A 21,471-nucleotide genomic window follows, 5' to 3' on the forward strand; every position below is an offset into this window, starting at 1 on the left:
TCAGAATAAATAATTCATTTGGTTATCTGTTTTTCATTGGATCCTTTTCTCCTCAACCTTCCTATCTATCCAAACATGCCCAACAAAACTGGTGTTTGTTTATAAATGGTCAATAGTACTACAGTTACTTTTGCACAGTTTCTTCCCAGAACAATTAAAATGGTCAGAAATCTATGTTTAGCAAAACAATGCAATCGAATTGTCTTGTTTAGTGGACTTGATTCCACTCTGATTTTAGTCTGTCAAATCACAAAACCCAACTTCTAAATAGAATTTTAAACAGACCTATCATAGAATTCGTACTTATTATAGAGACTAAAAGATTATCAAATTGAAGCATTTTGAAAAAAAAATAAAAATTCTCAAACTAATTAATTTGCAATCATAATATCGGTTGGTGAAGTGAACTAGGATAAAGCAAGAAAATTTTACGAGGAAACCCATGATAGGCAAGGCAAGGACACAGTGAACAAGGATAAGCAAGAAAATTGTTGTACGAGGAAACCCATGATGGGCAAGACAAGGACGCAAACAAAGGACCAATGCAAAAGACCCTCGAGATGAAGTTTCTAACAGTCCCCCATTATTATGGATTAGGTTATAAATGATGATAGTATTCCAAATATGTCCATGAATATGAAATATAACGGACATGGAAAATGCATTATCAATTCTACATGGTGGCAATACTAAGCTGAAAATTAATTACAGAACACCGAAACAGAAAAACAACTTTATCAGTCAAGTGTAGTCAAAGAAACATGCACCTTCAGATGCGAACACCAATAACAAGATGGGGCCTGTCATTTTTTGGTTAGGTTAGGTGAAACACGACCAAATTAACTAAGAATAAAATTATAGCATACAATACAATTACAAAAGTAAAATGACAACAACAATCCACCATGTCTTCAGTGATTCTGTTTATCTCAGCTCCGAAGTTTCATTTTGTAACTTATTACTCTCCTTAACCTCAGTTTTGAATTCGTTTTTGGTCGTCACGTTGCATTCTTGGTGCCTGAAGCATGTCAAGAGGTGGTCATTAACAAGTCCCGCTACTTGCAGGAACGAATAAACCACAGTCGGTCCCACACATTGGAAACCTCTACGCATCATGTCCTTGCTTATCACTTCTGCTTTTGGAGTCTTGGCTGGTACTTGCCGCCCATATCTGAATTCATTTCTTATCGGTTTGTGGTTAACAAATCTCCAACAGTAATTGCTGAACGAGCCAAACTCCCTCTGAACCTATAATGGATAAATCATTAACCAATGTGATTTTGAGATGCATTAGTTCCGACTTTCCTCACTTTAAAATTCAAATCTCCACTCATATATTTGCTTCAAAAGCAGCATTAAAAGTTACCTTAAGTAATTGTTTAGCATTTTCCACAATGGCACGAAGCTTTGGTTCTGATAACAATGAGCTGTCGTTTCTTTTCAGTGTTAGCAATTTCTTTTCAGTAAACTGTGCAACTGATGATGGGTCAAAATTTTCAAAAAGCTTCCTGTGGCACATGTTCAATTCTAAGAGTCAGATAATACGTATTTACATAAAGTGTCACGGTTTAAAAAAAATTGGTTGATTTAGAGATAGACATGCCTGAATATGTCCCTCTGGTTAAGAATTGTTGACCAACTATGTTCTGCCAATGCTTGTGAAAATACCAGAAGTTCAAATAGCTTTCTATCATTATTAACTGGAACACCCCATTCCTCATCATGGAAAGCAGTGTAAAGGGGATCTGTTTAGAATGGAGTAGCATTGCTTGAGAAGGTAATTATCAATGGGGCAAGGTAAATAAGAGCTTGCACATTCTAGTTAATTTAAGAATATTGAGAAATTAATAAGTGATCCAAACACTAATTTTCATATAACTTATATTCACAATTTATAATTTATTAAAAAATTAATAATACTTAATTATATACTGTATCTCTTGAAAAATAGTATTCAGAATCACTTAACAATCACCCCACTAATAAAAATTGGAAATTTAGAACTATAAAAAAAAGAGAGTTTACAAACAAAATCCGAAGCTAAAAAGAGGTAACGAGGATATTTCTTCTAACTTCATTGGGGGAAATGTGATATACTTTTGTCTTTAAATGTAAAGATAATTTTCAATGAATACAATTTGAGAATAATTTTAGAAAAAATCTCTCTATATTATATGAAAATAAAAATGTAAAATAAATTGAATTATGTTTTTTATAGTTTAAGAGTAATTAATTTTACTAATAATTAGTCAAGAGGAGATACTGTCGTGTAAATAAGTGACATGTAATAACTACTACCGAACAAAACCATTTTTGGACCATAAATTCCACGAGAAGCGAAATGACGACAAACGTTTAGAATCACAATAAATATATATTATCTACAAGTCCACTAAAATAATTGTCGTACAAAGTTTTGTCACAATAATAAAATAAAAGATATAACAAAAAAAACAAAAGACAAATACATTTTATTAAATATTGTCATTTATATTTTTTTTATGTAATAGTTTTTATTTTTTAATTACTTAAGCCTGGAAAATTGGATACATGCAGGTTCAAATTCTTACTATTTATTAAAAAAACAAAAGTGGTGACTTTTTAACACTGAAAAAGAAAATGAAGATTCTCTTCTGCGAGTGTGTGTGTGGGCGAGGCACGCTTACCAGAATGTGGAGTGATCCATTCACATCTCTTGGGAGGCGGAGACACGGTGGTGGCTACGTCCACGGCGTCGGGCACAACCCTAACCGGCTTAAACCCGTTACGGTTCACGCTTCTCCTGCTTGCAGTTGCAGTTGCGGGATTCACCGTTTTGGGAGTTGAATTGCTTGAACAGGAATCCGGGGAACACGTGCTATCCAAGGAGACGTTGCTTTCCGTAACGGCATTAGGAATTTGCGGTGGCAGGTTTCTCGGGCGCGGAGGAGTCTTTACGTGGTTGTGGTTCTTGTGCTTGGGCACGTTGTCGAAAGTCACTCTGTTTCCGGCGGGTTTGAGAATGGGTCGCGGTTCGGGCATTGTAAGTGTTTGTTTGTTGGATTGGATTTGAAATTTTGGTTCTGAAGGATGAGATGAATATATAGTGAAGAAAAGGGGAAGAGAGTAAGAGTGAAGTTTAGCGTAGGCGAAAGGTCACAGTCAGCATTGTTCAGTAACGTTAAAGGAATTGGATTGTGTGGGTTTGTTGTGAGAATTGGCCTTGCTTTTGTTTGTTGTATTGTTGTATGGAGGTTGGGTTGCTTTGTCAACCGTTGAGAAAAAGAATCCAAAGACTCTCACACCCACCAAAAGGCCACCTCATCTCTCTATCTATAACTTCTCCCAACATGGGCCGGGCCCTCACTTATCTTCTATGCAAGCCCTGCCCATTAAAATAATTGAATTTTTTATTTTCTAGAAATCAGATTACTCGGCCTGTTGTAACCTCAAGAAAATGGGTGGGCCGATGCAACCCAATTCATTTAAGGCTTCTTCTTTCTGCACCCCTACATTTTTCTTCCTGCACCCCCACAATTTTCTAAATCCCGAAACTGGCCTTAATATTTTATTTGAAAAAAGTCATCGTGGTTACTGGAAATAGGAATCTGAGAGTATGCTACGGATTCATCAATTCGGAACTGAATATTTTTTTTCTGGATGAGGGGGTGTTTTGGAAGTAATTTTTGCATAAATTATTGATTTTCGGATTGCTGAATCCGGAAGCCTAATTCTGTTACGGATTCGTGAATCCGGAATTTTTTTTTTGAATTACGGATTTCTGAATCCAGAATGCATATTTCTGTTACGGATTGGAGGATCCAAAATACTTTTTTTGAATAATGAATTTTTGAATGTGAAATGCATAATTTGAATTATGGGATTGGTTGTGGATCCAAAATTTTACCAGAAGTGTCAATCTAAAATTTTTCTGGATTCCATAATCCATAATGCAAAAAAATAAATACAATTCAAGTGTATTTTAGGGTTTTTATAAAATAATTGGGACAATTTAGTCTTTGCATAACATTGTGGGGGTGCAGGAAGAAAAATGTAGGGATGCAGAAACTGCCTTCATTTAATCATTTTGATCAGTTCAGCAAATATATGGAAGAAACAACTTTTATTTATTTTTTATTTATTTTTTTTGTGAAAGAGATATTTTAACGAGTATATATAGTTTTCGGTGCTTGGAAAAAAAGGGGAAAAAGGAGATTTGTGAGGAAAGAAAAGAAAAAGTAGCAGATCGCATAAGCGAATAAAAGGAAGAAACAGAAGCATCTGTGTGGTCTATCCTTTTCCCTGTTGCGTCGCTGCATTTCTCTTCCCTCTCTTGCTAAAACCCTAAATCTATTATTCATGGAAGGGAAAACCAGTGAGTAATTCATCAATCAAAGTAGCTTCATCGTTCGATCCACAATGGAGTCCGAGCTCAAAGACCTCAATTCCAAGCCTCCCAACGGCAGCACCGCTCGGGATGACCGTCCTCTCCTAAAGTCCGAGTCTCTAGCCTCCGCCGACAGCATCGCCGAGATGGAGAAGAAGTTCGCTGCTTACGTCCGCCGAGACATCTACGGCACCATGGGACGGGGCGAGTTGCCGGCGAAGGAGAAGCTCTTGCTCGGTTTCGCGTTGGTCACTCTTCTCCCTATCAGAGTTCTTCTCGCGGCCACCGTTTTGCTCTTCTATTACTTAATTTGTAGGATTTGTACTCTCTTCTATGCGCCCAATCGCGAAGATGAACAAGAACATTACGCTCACATGAGTGGGTGGAGGAGAGCGGTTATTGTTTCATGTGGACGCGCCCTCTCCAGAGTCATGCTCTTCATTTTTGGCTTTTATTGGATCCCCGTATTTAACTCTGCTTCTCAGGTTATTTTAATTGCTTTGTCTTATTCGCTTTCTCAGTTTCTAGTTATTGACTTTTATATGGGACTCGATGATATCCATGACCTCAAGTTTAGCTTACTTGAGTGTTGGATAGTGTAAAAGTAAGAGCATTCAGAATTGTTTTTAGAATTATAAATATAAGGACAAAACTTAGATACGGGGCTCTTCTCCAGAGAGATTTTGCCTGATATTTTATTCCTTTTTGTTTTCTGGGTAAAAATATAAGTATTATATATGGATAGAGAGTGTCATTTACTCACTAATTGTATTTCTCATTTCAGTTGAAGTTATGTGAATTCTGTCCCGTAGGAACTGAAAAAAGGATTTAGTTACTTTTTTTCATTCCTTTTTTAGTATTTTCAGTACGTGGTTTGTTAGTAAGCTTACTGAGAAGTGGTGTCTCCCTTTGCTTTTCACTCCTGAGTGGAATGATGAAATGTATTTTAACAGTTATTAGATGACAAGTCTTTAGTCATCTTGTTTCATTATATTTTGCAACAAGAAAAATGTTATGTATTGGTATTTGATTTTAGTTCTTCCTCTCTTCTTTTGTTTACTTCAATTCCCGAAGGAAGACGAGCAACAGCCTGAAGAGTTGGAGAGACCTGGTGTAATAATATCTAATCATGTGTCATACCTGGATATTTTGTATCACATGTCATCCTCGTTCCCTAGTTTTGTTGCTAAGGTTTGTGTTACGACTAACTTTTTGCTCCATGACTAGTTGAATATGAATGTATCCTTTACGGATGTTTGTTGCTGACATTTTTTTTGTTTCAATTATTGGATTTCATTGATGTAGAGATCAGTGGCTAGACTTCCTCTCGTTGGTCTCATCAGGTCTGTTAGCTTAAATTGGATTATTGCAACCTTAGATCACATTGCTTCATTTGGGTTCCTTAGATCTTTACATGCTCTGGTCTATTCCCCCCTCAAATTTCCATTTAAAATTGTTATTTCATAAGATTAGGGATCAGCATATGGTTCTGAAAATGAGAATGCCAGATTTCTTATAATTCAATATGCATTATTTTTCTATTGCAAGGGACTGCTAAAAAATCAGGTGGTTATATATTTTGGTATGTTTCTTGTGACAGTAAGTGCCTTGGTTGTGTCTATGTTCAGCGGGAATCAAAGTCATCAGACTTCAAGGGTGTTTCAGGTGCGCATATGTATCTTTGTATGAGCATGCACTTTATAATAATTATAACACTGTACAATTCGAACAATGTAAAAGAATGTAAAATCCCTTGTTGTATTCCTTATTCTGTGCTTTATGTTTTTTCTTTTCATATTTTTTATGGCACTGCATTAGTTTTTTTGTATCTTGATTTTTTAATTTTTCTACACAATATGCATACCTCCCAATCGTTTAATTGTAAGGCATACATTAGAAGATCCGATATAAACCTTTATGTACCATTTGTTGAAGACTGCCCAATCATTGTTGGTAGTTGAGGAAGTTGACTTATCTTAGAAGTTCTCATTCAGAGTGTTTGGTGGCATCACTCGTCTGATTAGAATTCCAAAGTCTTTACATAAATAGGAACTAACAGCAATTAATCTTCGTTTTCCTTTGTCTGTATTAATTTTATTTGTTTAATTTGAATTTCCCCTTTGGCATCTAAATACACTCAAGCTATTTATCACTGTCTAGAGGGCAGTTGTCCTGTTATGAATATTAGTTATATTGAGTGTTATAACTGGTGGCTAAATTTAATCTCGTGCAATCTTTTCTTTGGGACATAATCATCCATAACATCTCGAAGCTAACATGTGAATTTTCATTCTGCAGCTGTTGTCACTGATAGAATTCGAGAAGCTCATCGAAATGAGTCTGCTCCATTAATGATGTTATTTCCAGGTTATCATCCTCTTTGCTCTTTTTTTGGAGAGGGATTGATCAAATTTATTCTTTCAATATTTAGTAGTATTTGGTATCCTGTTGTGTCCAATATATAAAAAATTTATATAATCTTAAGAAGATGAAGCCACAGTAGTTGGCAGTTTTTTAAGTTTTTAAATTTTTTTTACCCCTACCCACCTCTTTGTTCTCTATTATATTAAGAGGAAGGTATTGATTTTGTATATACTGGCGTATAAAATGATTGATGTGGATTTTTCTACTTCTATTTCAACTTGTATTTATAATAAAATTAATTTTTGGTGATTATAGTTGCTGTATTTCTTGACCTTTTATCCTATTTGTTAATACTGAATCCATGTTCTCATCAACAGGCAGAAGTTTATGTTTTTAATTCACTCTTTTCTCTATTAAATCCATTTTCAACCTAAAGATTCATTAGTTATGTTCACTTCTTAGTGGCCACACCTCTCATTTTGTATCTTAAAATATAATTCTGTAGCTTTAAGTTCTTCATGTTTATTAATTTATTCTGCTGCTATTAATTGTTGCATATGGTTACAGTAGTCGTAGTTTATCAGTTTCTTTCACTCATTTCTATTTATCATTTAATTATTAATGGAGTAATTTAAGTTTCTTTCACTCATTTGTATTTATCATTTACAATCACTTAATTTAATGATATGGGTATTCTACAGAAGGTACAACCACAAATGGAGAGTTCCTCCTTCCATTCAAGACTGGTGGTTTTTTAGCAAAGGCACCAGTACTTCCTGTGATTTTAAGATATCATTACCAGAGATTTAGCCCTGCCTGGGATACCATATCTGGGGTAAGTACTTAAATAGTAATAAAGTGTCACGTTTTTTGCTGGATTCTGATTATAAAAGCCAATCTTATACCCAATATATAAACTGTTCTATTCCGATAACTGTTATATTTTGAATCTAGAGGTGTACCTAAGGTTTGAATTCTATGTAGTTACTTTTTTCTTGAATTTTCTTCTGAAAGTATGATGCCATGTCTGAAATTGTGAGAAAGCTAGTGGAACTCTTTATTCTCACTTGGCTTCATACTTGGTAGTTGATAGTGCAATTTCTTTTTATTTTTTCTTTTGCGTGAGTAGCTCAAAAACATTCTTTCTACATGTGTAAAGCGTAAAAAGTTGTAGTACGTTTTAGAACAGAGACCAGCTTTTGTCCTTCAAAGGATGCTGTGTTAACCATCTAGGAGAAACGATTTGTTGCTGCTATTACTATTCTTATTTTAATGTTATCTGCTCATTTTCTATAAGAAACTCTAATAAAATTTAATTCTTTGAAATCTTTTGGTGTAATTTCTATTGTAGAAATTGTCATCTTTCTTAGTAACATTTGTTTTTATTCTTTTATTTAAGTGTACATTTACGATGGCAGGTGCGGCATGTGATATTTCTCCTGTGTCAGTTTGTGAATTATATGGACGTGATCCGATTACCTGTTTACTATCCCTCGGAACAGGAGATGGATGATCCTAAACTTTATGCAAATAATGTTAGAAGGTTGATGGCTTCTGAGGTATTGTTTTCTCCGAGAAAAAAAATCACTGTTTCTCTACTGCAGTGTTAATTAAATAGTTAAGGATATAGAGTGTTTTCCTGTTCTATGACTGGAGTCAGTCTTTACTCACATGTGTATAAATTGACACCGAGACTTTACAGTCACACCAAATAATTCTTTAAAGAACTTGCTTTTTTGGGCAACCCATCTGTTGAAAAATTGTTTATTCTTTCTGCATTTTCAGAATTGAGTTAAAAGTGCTACATGCTTTAATTGTTGGTATTTTCTTTTCTTTTCTTTGAAAAGTATATTGTAAATTAATTTTGTATTTACTTTTTTAGCGTGATATGTTGTAAACTAATTCAACTGTGGATATTTAATTTTTGTTTTGGAGGAAATGTTAGAATATTAGGACTAGGTGTTTTGGGAGTCTTGTATTGTTGCTTTGCTTGTGATGTTAATTTGCTCTCCTTATTAGTGGGCTTGTACTAAATTGTCCCAAGCCATACACTGGTACTTGACTTAGATTGGTAGTTTAACTAGGTGTTTGTGGTTTGTATTCAATACAAACAATGCACAACTTACTCTCAAAATACTGTTACACTTGGAAGTTATTCGGTAGACAGAAGTGTGAATCAAAGCCATCTTACACCATATAATCTGTTGGATGACTTTCTTACAGTGTCTATCATTAGATTGGAAGTTTTATCACATTCATAATTGTATAAATTTTTATATTCTACTACTTTTCAAATATAGAAAAATATTAACTCTTGTGTGTGCACACTCACATACTTGCAATGCTGTTTGGTTTAGCAAATTATAGAAACGGTTAAATGTTAATTGAGTATAATATTTAATTTTATGATATTGTCCCTGTAATTTTCATTTTCATCTAGCATAATGGGATTGTTAGCAGTTAGAATTTCCGTTTCTGTTCTGAATTTAATAAGTAGAGTATGTTTTCGGTTTCAAAAAAGGTGGTCAGTTGTTGACCTATTTTTTAGGGATAATACGGAGTTAAAATTTAGCTCATATATTTAGGAAACGACCCACTATTCTGTGAATGAAATTAGCGGGTGCAGATGATGTTTTCTTTGTTGTGTTTGTACGGCTATGAAGCCTAAATTGCATTTTGAATTCAATAAAACTTAAGGTATTGAAAAATAGAAAAAACTCACTATTGTGTTTAACAGGGATACACTTAAAAATCTTACACACTTTCACTTTCAAGGGCTGTCTAGTGAAAATCAAAAGCTTAATTTCCTATTTTACTTTATTTTTATCGTATATCTTATTTTGCTTCCATGTTATACCATTTACAGCAAAGTGTATTGACCTATATCTTATTATATAACTCTGTTGATGCTAGCTTATTTATTCTATGTTGTGTGTTGTACTTGCAGGGTAATTTGATACTTTCTGATATTGGGCTTGCTGAAAAACGAACGTATCATGCTGCTCTCAATGGTAATAATAGCCTGCCTAGTGTTTTGCATCAGAAAGACGAATGATAATTTCTGGCCCCAGTCTCAAATGAAATGTAGTTCAAGTCGAGTTTTAGTTTCAAACTTAGTGTCTCTGCTTAAGAATGTTCGGCTTGCGTGAGGGGTATTTATAGCTAATTAGTATACATTCACCTAAACATCTGAATGGTACTTATGTAATTTTATTGTAAATAATGTGACCAATAATGTTTAATTGATGGTGTTCTATTGAGGCCCACAATTCAAGATCTATTAGTGTTTCTGTTCGTTCACGTTTTTGATTGTGATAAATGACCTGAACTCATTTGAGAAAGACCATGTAACCTTAGATCTGAATCTTCTTTTTCGTTTTCCTGCAGGTTTGTTTTCCCAATGCTAATTCTTCGGATTCGTGGTCTGTATATTCATTGTATGGTTCCGTTATTTATCAGGAAAGAAAAGGAAATTAATATAGAAAATTATGTGCAGAGCAAGAATTCATATTTGAAATGTATTTATCTGATAACTGCATCTAGAGTCTAGAGCATTAACGGATTTCTGAGCGGACGCTCAATGTATGTATATAGGGTCTTCTAAAATATCATTTCCAATTATTCTTATTATTTAATGTTTGTTGCATTTGGTAGAGCGACTTGGGTGCCATTTTTTTCGGGGGGTGATGATGAGTTAACGGCAATAGAAGCTGTTTAGGTTGATTCTTTAAGTAATCTAATTTTATTGGAGCAAATGAGTTTTTACATACTTCATGTAAAGGTTGTTATAGGAGAAACAATCTACGTTGCTTAATTTTTTAAGTCAATAAGGGTTTTGTGTGATAGTGACAAGGTAAAATATTATGAATTATTAAAGATAACTTGAGAACTCAAGTCGGATTTTGTTTTTGTGGTGAAATTATTTAGTACTCAAATTTTGTGGCGTTAGAAGACTAGTTGCAAAAAATTAAGAATTCTAGGTATAAAGGTTAATTTTAGCTTAACTCGTAAGAATCTTAATTATAAAAACTATGGGAAGATAGTAGTCTATATAATGTTAAAAGTATTTATTTAAAATTTAAAAACTAGGAAAGATGTATACGAATTAAAGAGATATTTAATATTCTGAAAAAAAGTCTATTTTATTATATAATTAATAATATAATAGTTGGTCTTCCGTGAAAGAAATGCATGAAGTTGAATGTATTCTGAATATTTACAAGTAAACGCAATATGCATATAGATAAAAAATATATCTTTTTTACGCACTTTAAAAGTCATCTAAAACGTTAAAGATGGAATATTTGTTTAATATTTGGGACAATCCATTTACTGGGTAAGTTCTCTAAGAAAGGAAAGCTAAAATTTGTTTCTCTCATAATCGTAAAATTACATTTGTAACTTTGTTAATGGTTGGATTAGACTGGAATTTTATCAGTAGATTCGGCACACATGTTTCTTAATCCAATTGGCTGGTTCGTTGATTTTTTGCCTGCGGGTAATAGATGTAGAGTATTTCAGTACTATTTTTTTAATGCTTTCATCTTCTTGATTCTTTATTTGGAAGTTTGTGTTTTATTTGTTTGGTTAAATAATGAAGATTAGATTCACGTCTTTAGTTGAATGGCGAAAATGTATATATTTTTGAGTGATTGTAAACTCTTAATAACAGATAACTAACAATGATTTGACATAAGTATTTTTTTTTTCTAAATTAAGTTGTGTACAGTATAATTGCAGCAAAATTAGGGAAAGTAATCGTAAGTTGAAAAGAATTTCCAATGAAACAGAAAAGTGAAGCTGATAGAATGACTGTACCTTCAGGTCAGTGACCTCTTTCTATATATTGTGCAGTAGATATACAAGTAAGAAAAATAAACTATAGTGTTGAAGGGGAAAAAATATTGGTGAATTCATACCAGACAGGAAAATTACATATTTTCGACCCAATATACTACAATTGCTACGAAATTAGTTACAGGTATATAAAGTAACACTTGCTTTTGTGATAAGAACAAGATCTACCCCCTTATTGAGAGTCCATGGAGGGAAGCTTCGCACAATGTACCAACTAGAGCTTTTACTCAATAAAGGTATTGAAAAATTTACAGTGCACCGAGCATATTGAATTGAGTCCATGCCTCCTGCATTGTAAAATATGGACAAAGTAAGTCACTGTTTTGAATAAGTTTAAAAAAAAGAAGCTAGATGATGATAAGTTTATAAATCATTTCCTGCATTTCAATACCTTCCTAAGAATAGAATAATTGTAATGCTAATGAATTGGCAGAAATATGTTACCTGTAAAATATCAAAAACCTTCTCTGCAATATATTTCTGGTCTGAAGAAGCACCCTTTTGCTGCAACTTATCGGGATGCAAGCAGAGTAAAGCTCTTTGATAAGATCTTTTTACCGCGTTCCCTTCAATTATATCAACAAGAGGCACATGCTTCCATCCACACTCCTTCCAAAGTACCTTTATGCGTGATTTAACCAAGAGTTAGTACTTTGCATGGAACTATGGATAATCAAATACACAATTTTACGAAAATTAAGTTATCCCAGAGTGTAAAACTCTCAAAAGAGAATCAACTTTCTCCACCCTTCCTAATATACTCATAATATCCTAATTAGATCAAAGTGACTTTAACTCCCACTCATCCTTCTTAATCCCTCATGTTACTCAGAAAAGTGAATTTAAATTTAATTATTTTTTTAATACTTACTCAGATTATATTATTAAGAAATAATAGGTGGATTATCATACTCTATTGTCCCATTTATATTAAAAGCACAAACCTCTTACTGTATTCATCATATTATTCAACAAAAACGGAGAAATCAAATTTTCAACCAAATGAGACAAGAGCAATAAGGAGTAAGTATTGTTTTCTTACATGTTGTAATGTCGATAGCAGGGATCGTATGTTTCCTTCCTTCCCTTTAGACCACTGTTTTATCTTCTTGTCAATCATCTACATTGTATACAGAGATATATACTAAATATAACTGTTCTTCTATAACCTTGAAACAAACAAATCTAGTTAAGTAATAAGTTACTTGAATTTCTTGATTTTGTAAGTCCTCGCCCTCATCTTGGGATAATACTTGTATCTGAAAAACCCAATATAGAAGCTTATCATTTTAAGCTCTAAAACTTTCTACTCATGAATGGAAATTAATTAATTTTGTATGAAATACCATGAAACCCCCGTGGAAGCACTCGTCTTTATCTCCGATAACAGTAAATGATATATCAGGAATTTCTGCTAACAAAATCAAGTTGTTTCATAATCATCAAGTATTCAGGCCAAATCATATCTACAGAGTTTAAAAGCTGATCAAAGATTGGTGTAAGCGTATTTCAGACTATCTTAAATAATCAAGTGTCACGTTTGAATAATAACAAGGGATTTTTTTCTTGCAAGGAAAACTTCTAATAGGATTTTCTTAAAATAATTGGCACCGTATGATTCACTGATTCTGTAAATTGTTTCCCTAGCACCGTATCAAGATGAAATCCATCCACATCTTGGATGTAGACCATACAGTGAAGAAAACTTACTAGAGTACTGATTTAACAGACAATTAAGAAAAAAACATTAGGAAATAATAAGTGACCACATAAAATTTTAAATAAAACCTTGCTGCATGCTGCTTGTTGCTTGCATGTAATTATATTTTCCTATTGTTAGATGTAGGTCACATGCATATTCAGTAAGTTTGCCATATTCTTGTCACCATGCTAGGAATAAAGAGGAGAGGAGTATATGCACAATTCGATCTCTTCCCATGTAAATAAATTCTCAACTGAAGGGATATTGATAACTAAGCAATACCTGATTCTGACATATCCTCTTGATTTGACATATCATCAGCAGATATGTTGGTAGTCTCTACAGTAGAGTTCTCCTTCTTGGATTGTTCAGGCCCACTTTCAACCTGCTAGAGTTGAAAGAAATATTAAAAACCTTCGCTGTTGTGAAACCAGAATTATACATGAGATTTAGCACTAAAGCATATTCAAAAAGTTAATGTCCTTTCAACAAAGTGCATTTATTAAGCTGTGACAGCACTTACGTCATTCTTTGTTCTTAAAGCATCTCTCTGCTTGTATGTAGAGCCCTGAGGTCGAGATTTGGAGTCAACTTTCGGTTTTGTTGCAGTTTCTTGGTTGAAAATTCGAGCGAATTCTTTGACCTTTCCTTTAACTAGGCCTTTCCCCTTATTCTCACCTAAGCTCACTGAACCCTGGGAAGTGGCTTTGCTATGTCCTACATCTATTGCGGAAACTGTCTTTTCTACTTGTTTCATGGGATTCTCGGTAACATCAAAAACAGCAGACAATTTTTTTGTGCTTTTCATCCTGTTTTCTTCTTTCTCCCTTGTAATCATCTGACTATTATCTGTCATATGATATGAAGAACAGTATCACAGACTGGAAAGGTAGTAATATGTGTTTAAACATACATACATTTATATACATAATGTAAAGGGAAAATTACTTCACCTTGTTTCTTATCATTTTCTTTGAACAGAAACTGTAAAGGTTTGGACTCAACCTTCTGAGTATCCCTTCCTGTCTCAGTTTTTCCAGAGAAGCCGTTCTCGCCTGCAGAATGAGTACTTGATACTGCTCTAGCGTCACCCGGGGTAGAACTAGCGGGAACATCTAGGGTAATATGTGATTGAGCCTTGGCAGAAACTATTTGTTCTACAATCTGGTTTGAGTCTGCTCCATTTTCAGTGGCTGTGGAAGTAGTTGATACGTTTTCTTTTCCATTATTCATGACAGAGGAATCATATGCCATAGGTTTTTGTGTGGTGATCTCACTGACCACCCTTTCTTTAGCACTTGAGCATTTCTCAAGTTTAAGCTTATCCTTAGCCTTGGAGGCTCTTTCTGTCCTAAGAGACATCACCATTGGCACATCTTTACTGGCCCATTTGTATATTGAGAAATGGAATTGACCATTACTAGAAGCAGGCGAAACTTCACTAATAGATATGTCCTGTTTCATGATGCTTCCTTTGTCTGCTTTATCAGATGTGCTCGAGTTTGAAAACTCCTGTGATAGAAGACTTTGTCGGTAAGGTTTTAAATCCTTTTTCAACTCCTTTTGCTGGATTGAAATTCTGGATGAGTAAGAATCTGAAAGGCCAAGTCCATTTGAAGCAACAATACCATTGTTGATGCTGTTAGTCCTCGTGGGGGAACCAAATGTTGGAAGGTCCACCCCATTTGTCAATTTGGCTGGAAGGCTGGTCAGTTTAAAATGGTGGAGCAAGAATCAGCGGCAAATTGAAGATGAACAAGAAGAAATCATTAATGAATTGATTTGAAATTGGGGATAGTAGAGAGTGGTGCTGTAAGATCAGAAGTTTATCTTTTTAGGATAAGATAAGGAGTCATGTAGGGAAAGAGGCGCTTTATTTTAAGCTACCTACGCATGCTATTTATAGCTAAAAACTAAAAACTCATCATATAGTAATTATTTAATACTGCATTCATGTTTGAAATAATTTGATTTCAGCAATAAAAGACAAACATATTTGTCAATTTTCCTTATGTAAATCATAATTATGAAATCTGACTCCATTTGACCCGTCCAATAAAAATAAGTGGATAGATTAAGAAAATAGTTTAACTCAGGTTAACATGTTCTGAATACAATTGGGGCAATTAAAAATCCGGTCAGACTTATTTTATTTTTGTATGAATAGGCAATAGATAAGAGATTCTTTCATTTAGAGCGTTGAATATTTATGTTTTATTTTTACTTGTATTCAGACAGTGTAACTATAATTGGTTACCTTTTTATAGTTATAATTAGGTCTAAATCAGAGTTTATAATTGGTTAATTTTCTTCTGATAAAACTTTATCAATGCCCAACTCTCCAATCTCAAACCATACAAATATTTAGAGAAATTGAAATAATATCGGTACATATTCAATTATGAACATTTTATATCTGATTTAGGTTTTTATATAAAAAACATTTTATATCTGATTTAGGTTTTTATATAAAAAACATTTTATATCTGATTTAGGTTCTTATATAAAGGTCACGAACTAAATTTAGAACATTCAAGATAGTCAAGAACAAATATGTTCTTAATCTAAGATCGGTCTCTTACCATCACGTATGTTGAGTTTTCTTGCTATACATTTCTTACCCTTTATTACCCATAACTGCTATGAACTTCTTTCATTTTTTGTTTGCAATATATTATTACCTAAATTATTTTAAGAAATTAATTTAGTAGATTATCAGTACAAAGTTTTTACATGGTCATTGATTAAAAATTACTTTATATATAGCCTTTAAAATATATATATATATATATATATGATAATTTATGATTTAATGACTTTGTTAAGAAAATAAATTTTAATTGAGCTTCATTTTAAAATATTTTCAAATTCCCAAGTGATATTTTTTTTAAGTTTGAGTACTGGTTGCATTAAAATTTGACTATTTATTAAGTACCGATGTATAGACAATAAACAATTAGTTGATAATAGCTTACTTAATTATTTCTCATTAAAGAAACTGATAAATCGAATTATAGGTTCTTATATTAGATTGCAGTGTCCAACAATGTAGTGTTGATGTGAATTATAATTCTTGGAATAACTATGTGTATCACAATTCAAGATAAACATTTACTAGAAGTTAAAAAACGTGCATACAATAACTTTTGTAGTAGTGCTTTATATAACATTTGACTACCTTTTTTATAAAAAATTATGCTATTTTGGTATTTCTGAGCTCTCCATTTCTAAACTATTGATATTTAATGTTATTACATAATATTTTTAATTTGTGTCTGTTTTTAACCATCATTATTTAAAATTTTAAAATATGATTTTAACGGGTTTTTATATTTAGAGAAAATAAAATATAAACAGACTTATTTTTGTATCACGTATATATGTGTGTCTTTATATACTTCAAAATTATGAAAATTATGGCTCTTTTAAAATTTAGTTAATTATATTTTTACTTTAACAAGTAATCGCTGATATAGCTATTTGTTTGTGTAGCAATAATAAATTCATATCCAAATGGTTAAAATGTTAATTTAACAATTTATCAAATATTTACCTTATATTAAAATAAATATTGGTTACATGAAAAAGTAACATATTTTATCATTTTCATTAAATGTATAAATCAGATATTAGTTTTTCAAAAAAAATTAACAATATTTTTTCAAAAATGGTTAGACTAAATAATAAAACAATAAAAAGATATACATCAATGATAAATGATTAAAAAAGATATAGCATTTCCTAAATAATTGAAATATCATTTTAAAATAGTAAATTTTTTATTATATTAGTCTCATTATTATAATTTTGAAAAGCTTTTCACATATAAATTTAAAAGTATTTTACCACACCCTTATACTTTTTTTATATTGCAAGTAATTTTCTCTTTTTTAAATTCTGCAAAAACCTTCTTTATATATCATGTAACATTTTTCAGAATAGTTAGGGTTAGTGTAATGTTTATGGAATATTTGTGTAATATTTTTCAAAACAATCAAAATTTGTTTATAATAGTTAAAATTTTAAGATTTCATTTGTTTTTTATTATACACAACTCAACTATCATTTTATTAAACACAATTATTTATTTCAACAACAAATTATTATTTTAACAACAATAGAATATGTAATCTGTTACTTAAAAAATAATTATCTTATAAAATATTGAATGATGTTTAACAAGAAAAAACGAGAAATAAAAAATTCAAATATAAATAAAAAACTATAAAAGTGTAAGCGTTTATAAAAATTATTTATCAAAGTAAAACTTATAAAAATTTAATATAATTGTATTGCTTAAAAATAATGTGACATAACATGTTTCATTTAAAGTGAAATAAAAACTTCAATATTGTTATTTTTTATAAGAACCAACATATATGCTCTTAGATCTCTTTAACCAATATATATTTTGTAATGAAAAAGTCTTAAAGTTCAAGGGTTTTTTTCTTTTGGAAATATATGATTAGGAAGAAATAATTTAAGAATTTCGTGATGATAAAAGTGGAAATCACTTAAATGTTATTTATAACAAAAATTTAAAGATTGTATTATTAGTCAACAATTAAAACTTTTTATATTAAATGATTTAGAATTATTAATTGTTGCACTTTATTTTAAGTTTAATATTTGTGTATACTTAATATATTTTATCTTAAATAAATAAATAAAATAGATACTTGAATGAAAGAAAGAAATACGAAATTTATGTATTTATTATTATTATAAAATAAAACTGTAAAAAATCATCGATAAACAATTATAAATTATAAGATGAACATAAATATTAATAAAACATTTATTATATAATCAATTATAAATTATACCTAATCTATTATTTTATCTTCAGGTAACTTTCTTTCATTTTTCCCTCTCACACATGCCGAAAGTCTGTTCAATTTTCAAATTTTCTATGCATTTTATGTATTCCAAACTGCTTAAATTCCATTTTTACTGTTCATGTTCAATACATGTTAGGGATTGTATGTCATCCATGTTTAGATGAGAGCGCAAAAAGGAAAATAATTTTAATTTTAAAAAATAAATCAAATAGTGGAATAACTTGAATTATTATTTCTTATTTAATTTTATTGATTCTTTAATTTATATCAAATCAGTTAAATGACATAATTTAAAAATATTTTGTATTTATTTCTCATGTATTTTAACTTTGTTAAATAACTAAGTATTACATTTTATTTCTTGTCTATTTCCTTTTTTTGTTAACCAATCTTTATTTATTTCTTTTAAAATAAACATATGTTCGAGATAAAGTGATATCACGGCATTGTCATTATTATCTTGTTTTGATAAAAATATAATTCTAAAAAGATGTTGAGACTAATCCTCATATAATAAAAAAGATTCACAACTCTTTCCACAACCTTGAAGTCGTATGCACAAAGAGATTAGAAATAGGAAAAATCTACATACCGGAAGGGATATAGATGTATGCAGTTTCATTGGAATTTTTTATACTTATACTTCATTTTAATTTAATTTTATGGTGTAATTACCGAGTAATATATTAGTAGATCACTTACTAGGAACATTAAATCACTTCATTTACTAACAAAAACTTTAGTAGTAATAAATTTATCACTTAAACCACATATAATCAATTTTCTTATTTTAGGGTACACAAATTACTATCAAATACAACTATTTTTTTTACATAAAAATATATAATTCCTAACTTCTATATAAACATTCTTTTAATATCATAAACATTAAATAAAAAAAGAGAATGTAAAATATATTTAAAACAATTTCTTTTTATTTTTTATAATTTTTTAATTATAATATTTAATGATAATTAAATATTATAGGCCTTGTTGCGCTGTGTGTTCTCTGGTATTAATAATGAATATTCATACTAAATATAATATATATATTAATGAAAATAATGGTAAGAAGAGAAAAACCTGAATGGTAGAGGAAGAGAGGCAGCAACGGGATCAAGCGCCGATGGCAGAGGACTGGACACTCGAGAGAACGTGAAAGGGTCCCCAACGCGTTTCTTTGGCGTGGAACACACACTCGCCGATTCCTCACCTCCGAAAATGTCATCGAAGAAGTCATTGTTCTTGTTGCCGTGACGCCTCCGGTTTCCAATATCCTCTCCAAACACCGGTTTCTCCCGCTCCGGCGGCCACCTACACCAACCACTTTCCCCTTCCTCTTCGCTCCAATCCTTCAACTCGGTCAGACTCTGCCGCGCTTCGCTTAGCGATGACCTCCGCGGCGGCCCCCCAAACACGTCGTTGAAATCAACCTCCAAGTTGGAATTGGTCGAAGACGACCTCCGAATCAGAGAATTATTTCCATTCTCATAACTAATATTATTATTATAACCTAAAAGGACGCTCTCTCGTTGAGAAGAATAAATTGTCTCCATAAAATAAGAATTCACAAATCAAACCTCTGGCGGGAAACTGTTGAAGTGAAAGTAGAGAGTGCAGAGTGCAGAGGTGTGTTTGTGAGATGGAAGAGGAATTTGGACGAGGAAGTGAGTTGGAGAAGAAGAGGACAATGGCGTGTAGGGCTAACGGAAAAATGTAACCAAAATTGCGAAGCCACAAATTATGAGTGAATGTGGATTGGCTGCCAAATTTTTTAGCGGATAAATCTAAAGTGGTGATCGCGATAAGCAACGCGATCTACTCCATGTTTTGGATTTAGCATAATTTTGTGTGATACGTATTAAATACACTCTCTAAAAACTAAACTGTGATGATGACACTCCTCTCGCGATAGCCTCTCATTTCATTGCTCTCTACTTTTGTCTTTTCCTTTCACATTTTCAAAACCTCTTAATATTTATAGATACATAGAAAGAGAAAAAAAGTGAGCATGACAGTTCATTTTTCTTATTTTTATTTTTTAAATGGAAATATATAAATTTTGATAAAAATAATTATTTAAAGCAGTTTATTAACTTTATAATAATTACATTTTAATTAATTAACAATATACAAATTATTATATTAGTACCACGTGAAAATGAAAATTAAAAATCTTAATATCACTTGTTAGATCAATAACTATTCTTTATATCGAGGATGAGTTGTCCTTCTTTTGAGATATGGTCTCTGTGAGTACGGTGTATTTTTTTTGAATTTACAAAAAATTCTTCGACACTCAAACCAGTTGAAATATAAATAATTTTGTAAGTAAGTAAATGAATAATGAGATAGATCTACTTCCCCAAAAAATTAATATATTTATATACTTAAGAATTTAGATAAAGATACAATGAAGTAACTATTTTATAGTAATCATTTAAATATTTATATACTTAAGAATTTAGATAAAGATACAATGAAGTAACTATTTTATAGTAATCATTTAAATAGCGTTCGATACTCAAATCAAATCAGTTATATTGCAGATAATTTTGTAAGTAAGTAAATGAATAATTTTGTATACTACTATTAATATTAGTTAAGAGTTCACGTCTAAGAATTCTGATCTAGTATCACATGATATATTATAAATCCTATATTGTAGGTGTTAGGTACAACTACTAGTTAACGATTTTGTATTATGTTGTTAGTTTTAGGTTGTGCGTTGGGCAGGCGAAAGCGACAATAAGCAATAAAAAAAGGGAATGGAATTATAATGAACGTTGCAGTGTGTTTGGGTTTTATAAAACAAGCTTTTGCATTAGTCTTTAGAAACTTAATTTTAATACAGAAGGTCTGTTTTTATTTTAGCAATATCACATTCTTGTTTATTCAGAATGGGAATTTGTGGCAGAAGAACAGAAAGGTACATACAGAGAGACATGGAATGCACGTTACCATCCTCATAGGTAACGTAACGGATCCAAGCATTTGCATTTGATTCATGAGTAGCTGTTGAGACTCGCGGGAGGTAATTTAATCATGCATCTAATTGTAATTTCCCTCCAATTATTATTTTTTTTTACTGGTCGGACCGTTGAAGACATGAATTAATAATGTAACACAATAAATACGTGATAAGAAAACAGTTATAATTGACGTTAAATATGTCAAAGATCCACTTCGAATGCATTCCTGTGATATCAGAAAACCACTACATATGACCTGAGGACCACTACACACGTCTTGGTAAACCGGTTATCTGGCCCACACTAATGAAGGCCCAAGTCAACTGATAAAAAAGACTTCTGAATGGAGAAAATATACGTTTTCATATC

The 21,471-nt window shown here is 31.7% G+C and overlaps 3 protein-coding genes across 7 annotated transcripts; 1 reads left to right on the plus strand and 2 right to left on the minus strand.

The window, feature by feature from the left end:
* Window positions 1–677: 677 nt before the first annotated feature.
* On the minus strand, window positions 678–3,287 carry LOC137821066 (DNA glycosylase superfamily protein). Its single transcript, XM_068625484.2, has 4 exons — window positions 2,667–3,287; window positions 1,604–1,745; window positions 1,367–1,508; window positions 678–1,248 (listed from the first exon to the last, which is right to left on the minus strand). Exons 1-4 carry the CDS (start codon window positions 3,019–3,021, stop codon window positions 925–927), a joined length of 963 nt encoding a protein of 320 aa, XP_068481585.1. The 5' UTR covers window positions 3,022–3,287; the 3' UTR covers window positions 678–924.
* Window positions 3,288–4,059: 772 nt separating this feature from the next.
* LOC137820503 (Phospholipid/glycerol acyltransferase family protein) lies at window positions 4,060–10,365 on the plus strand. 2 transcript variants are annotated; one of them, XM_068624625.2, is made up of 9 exons: window positions 4,060–4,851; window positions 5,441–5,557; window positions 5,672–5,709; window positions 5,967–6,031; window positions 6,665–6,733; window positions 7,432–7,565; window positions 8,149–8,289; window positions 9,678–9,741; window positions 10,118–10,365. In XM_068624625.2, exons 1-9 carry the CDS (start codon window positions 4,399–4,401, stop codon window positions 10,135–10,137), a joined length of 1,101 nt encoding a protein of 366 aa, XP_068480726.1. In that variant the 5' UTR covers window positions 4,060–4,398; the 3' UTR covers window positions 10,138–10,365. The 2 variants fall into 2 exon arrangements, with proteins under 2 accessions (XP_068480726.1, XP_068480725.1); XM_068624624.2 differs by lacking the exon at window positions 10,118–10,365 and having other exon boundaries at window positions 4,087–4,851; window positions 9,678–10,008.
* Window positions 10,366–11,525: 1,160 nt separating this feature from the next.
* Window positions 11,526–19,968, minus strand: JAC1 (J-domain protein required for chloroplast accumulation response 1). Of its 4 annotated transcripts, none has more exons than XM_068624563.2 (9): window positions 19,214–19,968; window positions 14,243–14,994; window positions 13,813–14,138; window positions 13,572–13,674; window positions 12,934–12,998; window positions 12,793–12,846; window positions 12,630–12,707; window positions 12,032–12,208; window positions 11,526–11,874 (listed from the first exon to the last, which is right to left on the minus strand). In XM_068624563.2, exons 1-9 carry the CDS (start codon window positions 19,684–19,686, stop codon window positions 11,836–11,838), a joined length of 2,067 nt encoding a protein of 688 aa, XP_068480664.1. In that variant the 5' UTR covers window positions 19,687–19,968; the 3' UTR covers window positions 11,526–11,835. The 4 variants fall into 4 exon arrangements, with proteins under 4 accessions (XP_068480664.1, XP_068480661.1, XP_068480662.1 ...); XM_068624560.2 differs by having other exon boundaries at window positions 12,934–13,001; window positions 19,214–19,889; XM_068624561.2 differs by having other exon boundaries at window positions 13,572–13,677; window positions 19,214–19,889.
* Window positions 19,969–21,471: the final 1,503 nt, after the last annotated feature.

This window comes from Phaseolus vulgaris, chromosome 9 (genome assembly GCF_051622355.1).
Source record: "Phaseolus vulgaris cultivar YP4 chromosome 9, ASM5162235v1, whole genome shotgun sequence".
Lineage (NCBI taxonomy): Eukaryota > Viridiplantae > Streptophyta > Magnoliopsida > Fabales > Fabaceae > Phaseolus > Phaseolus vulgaris.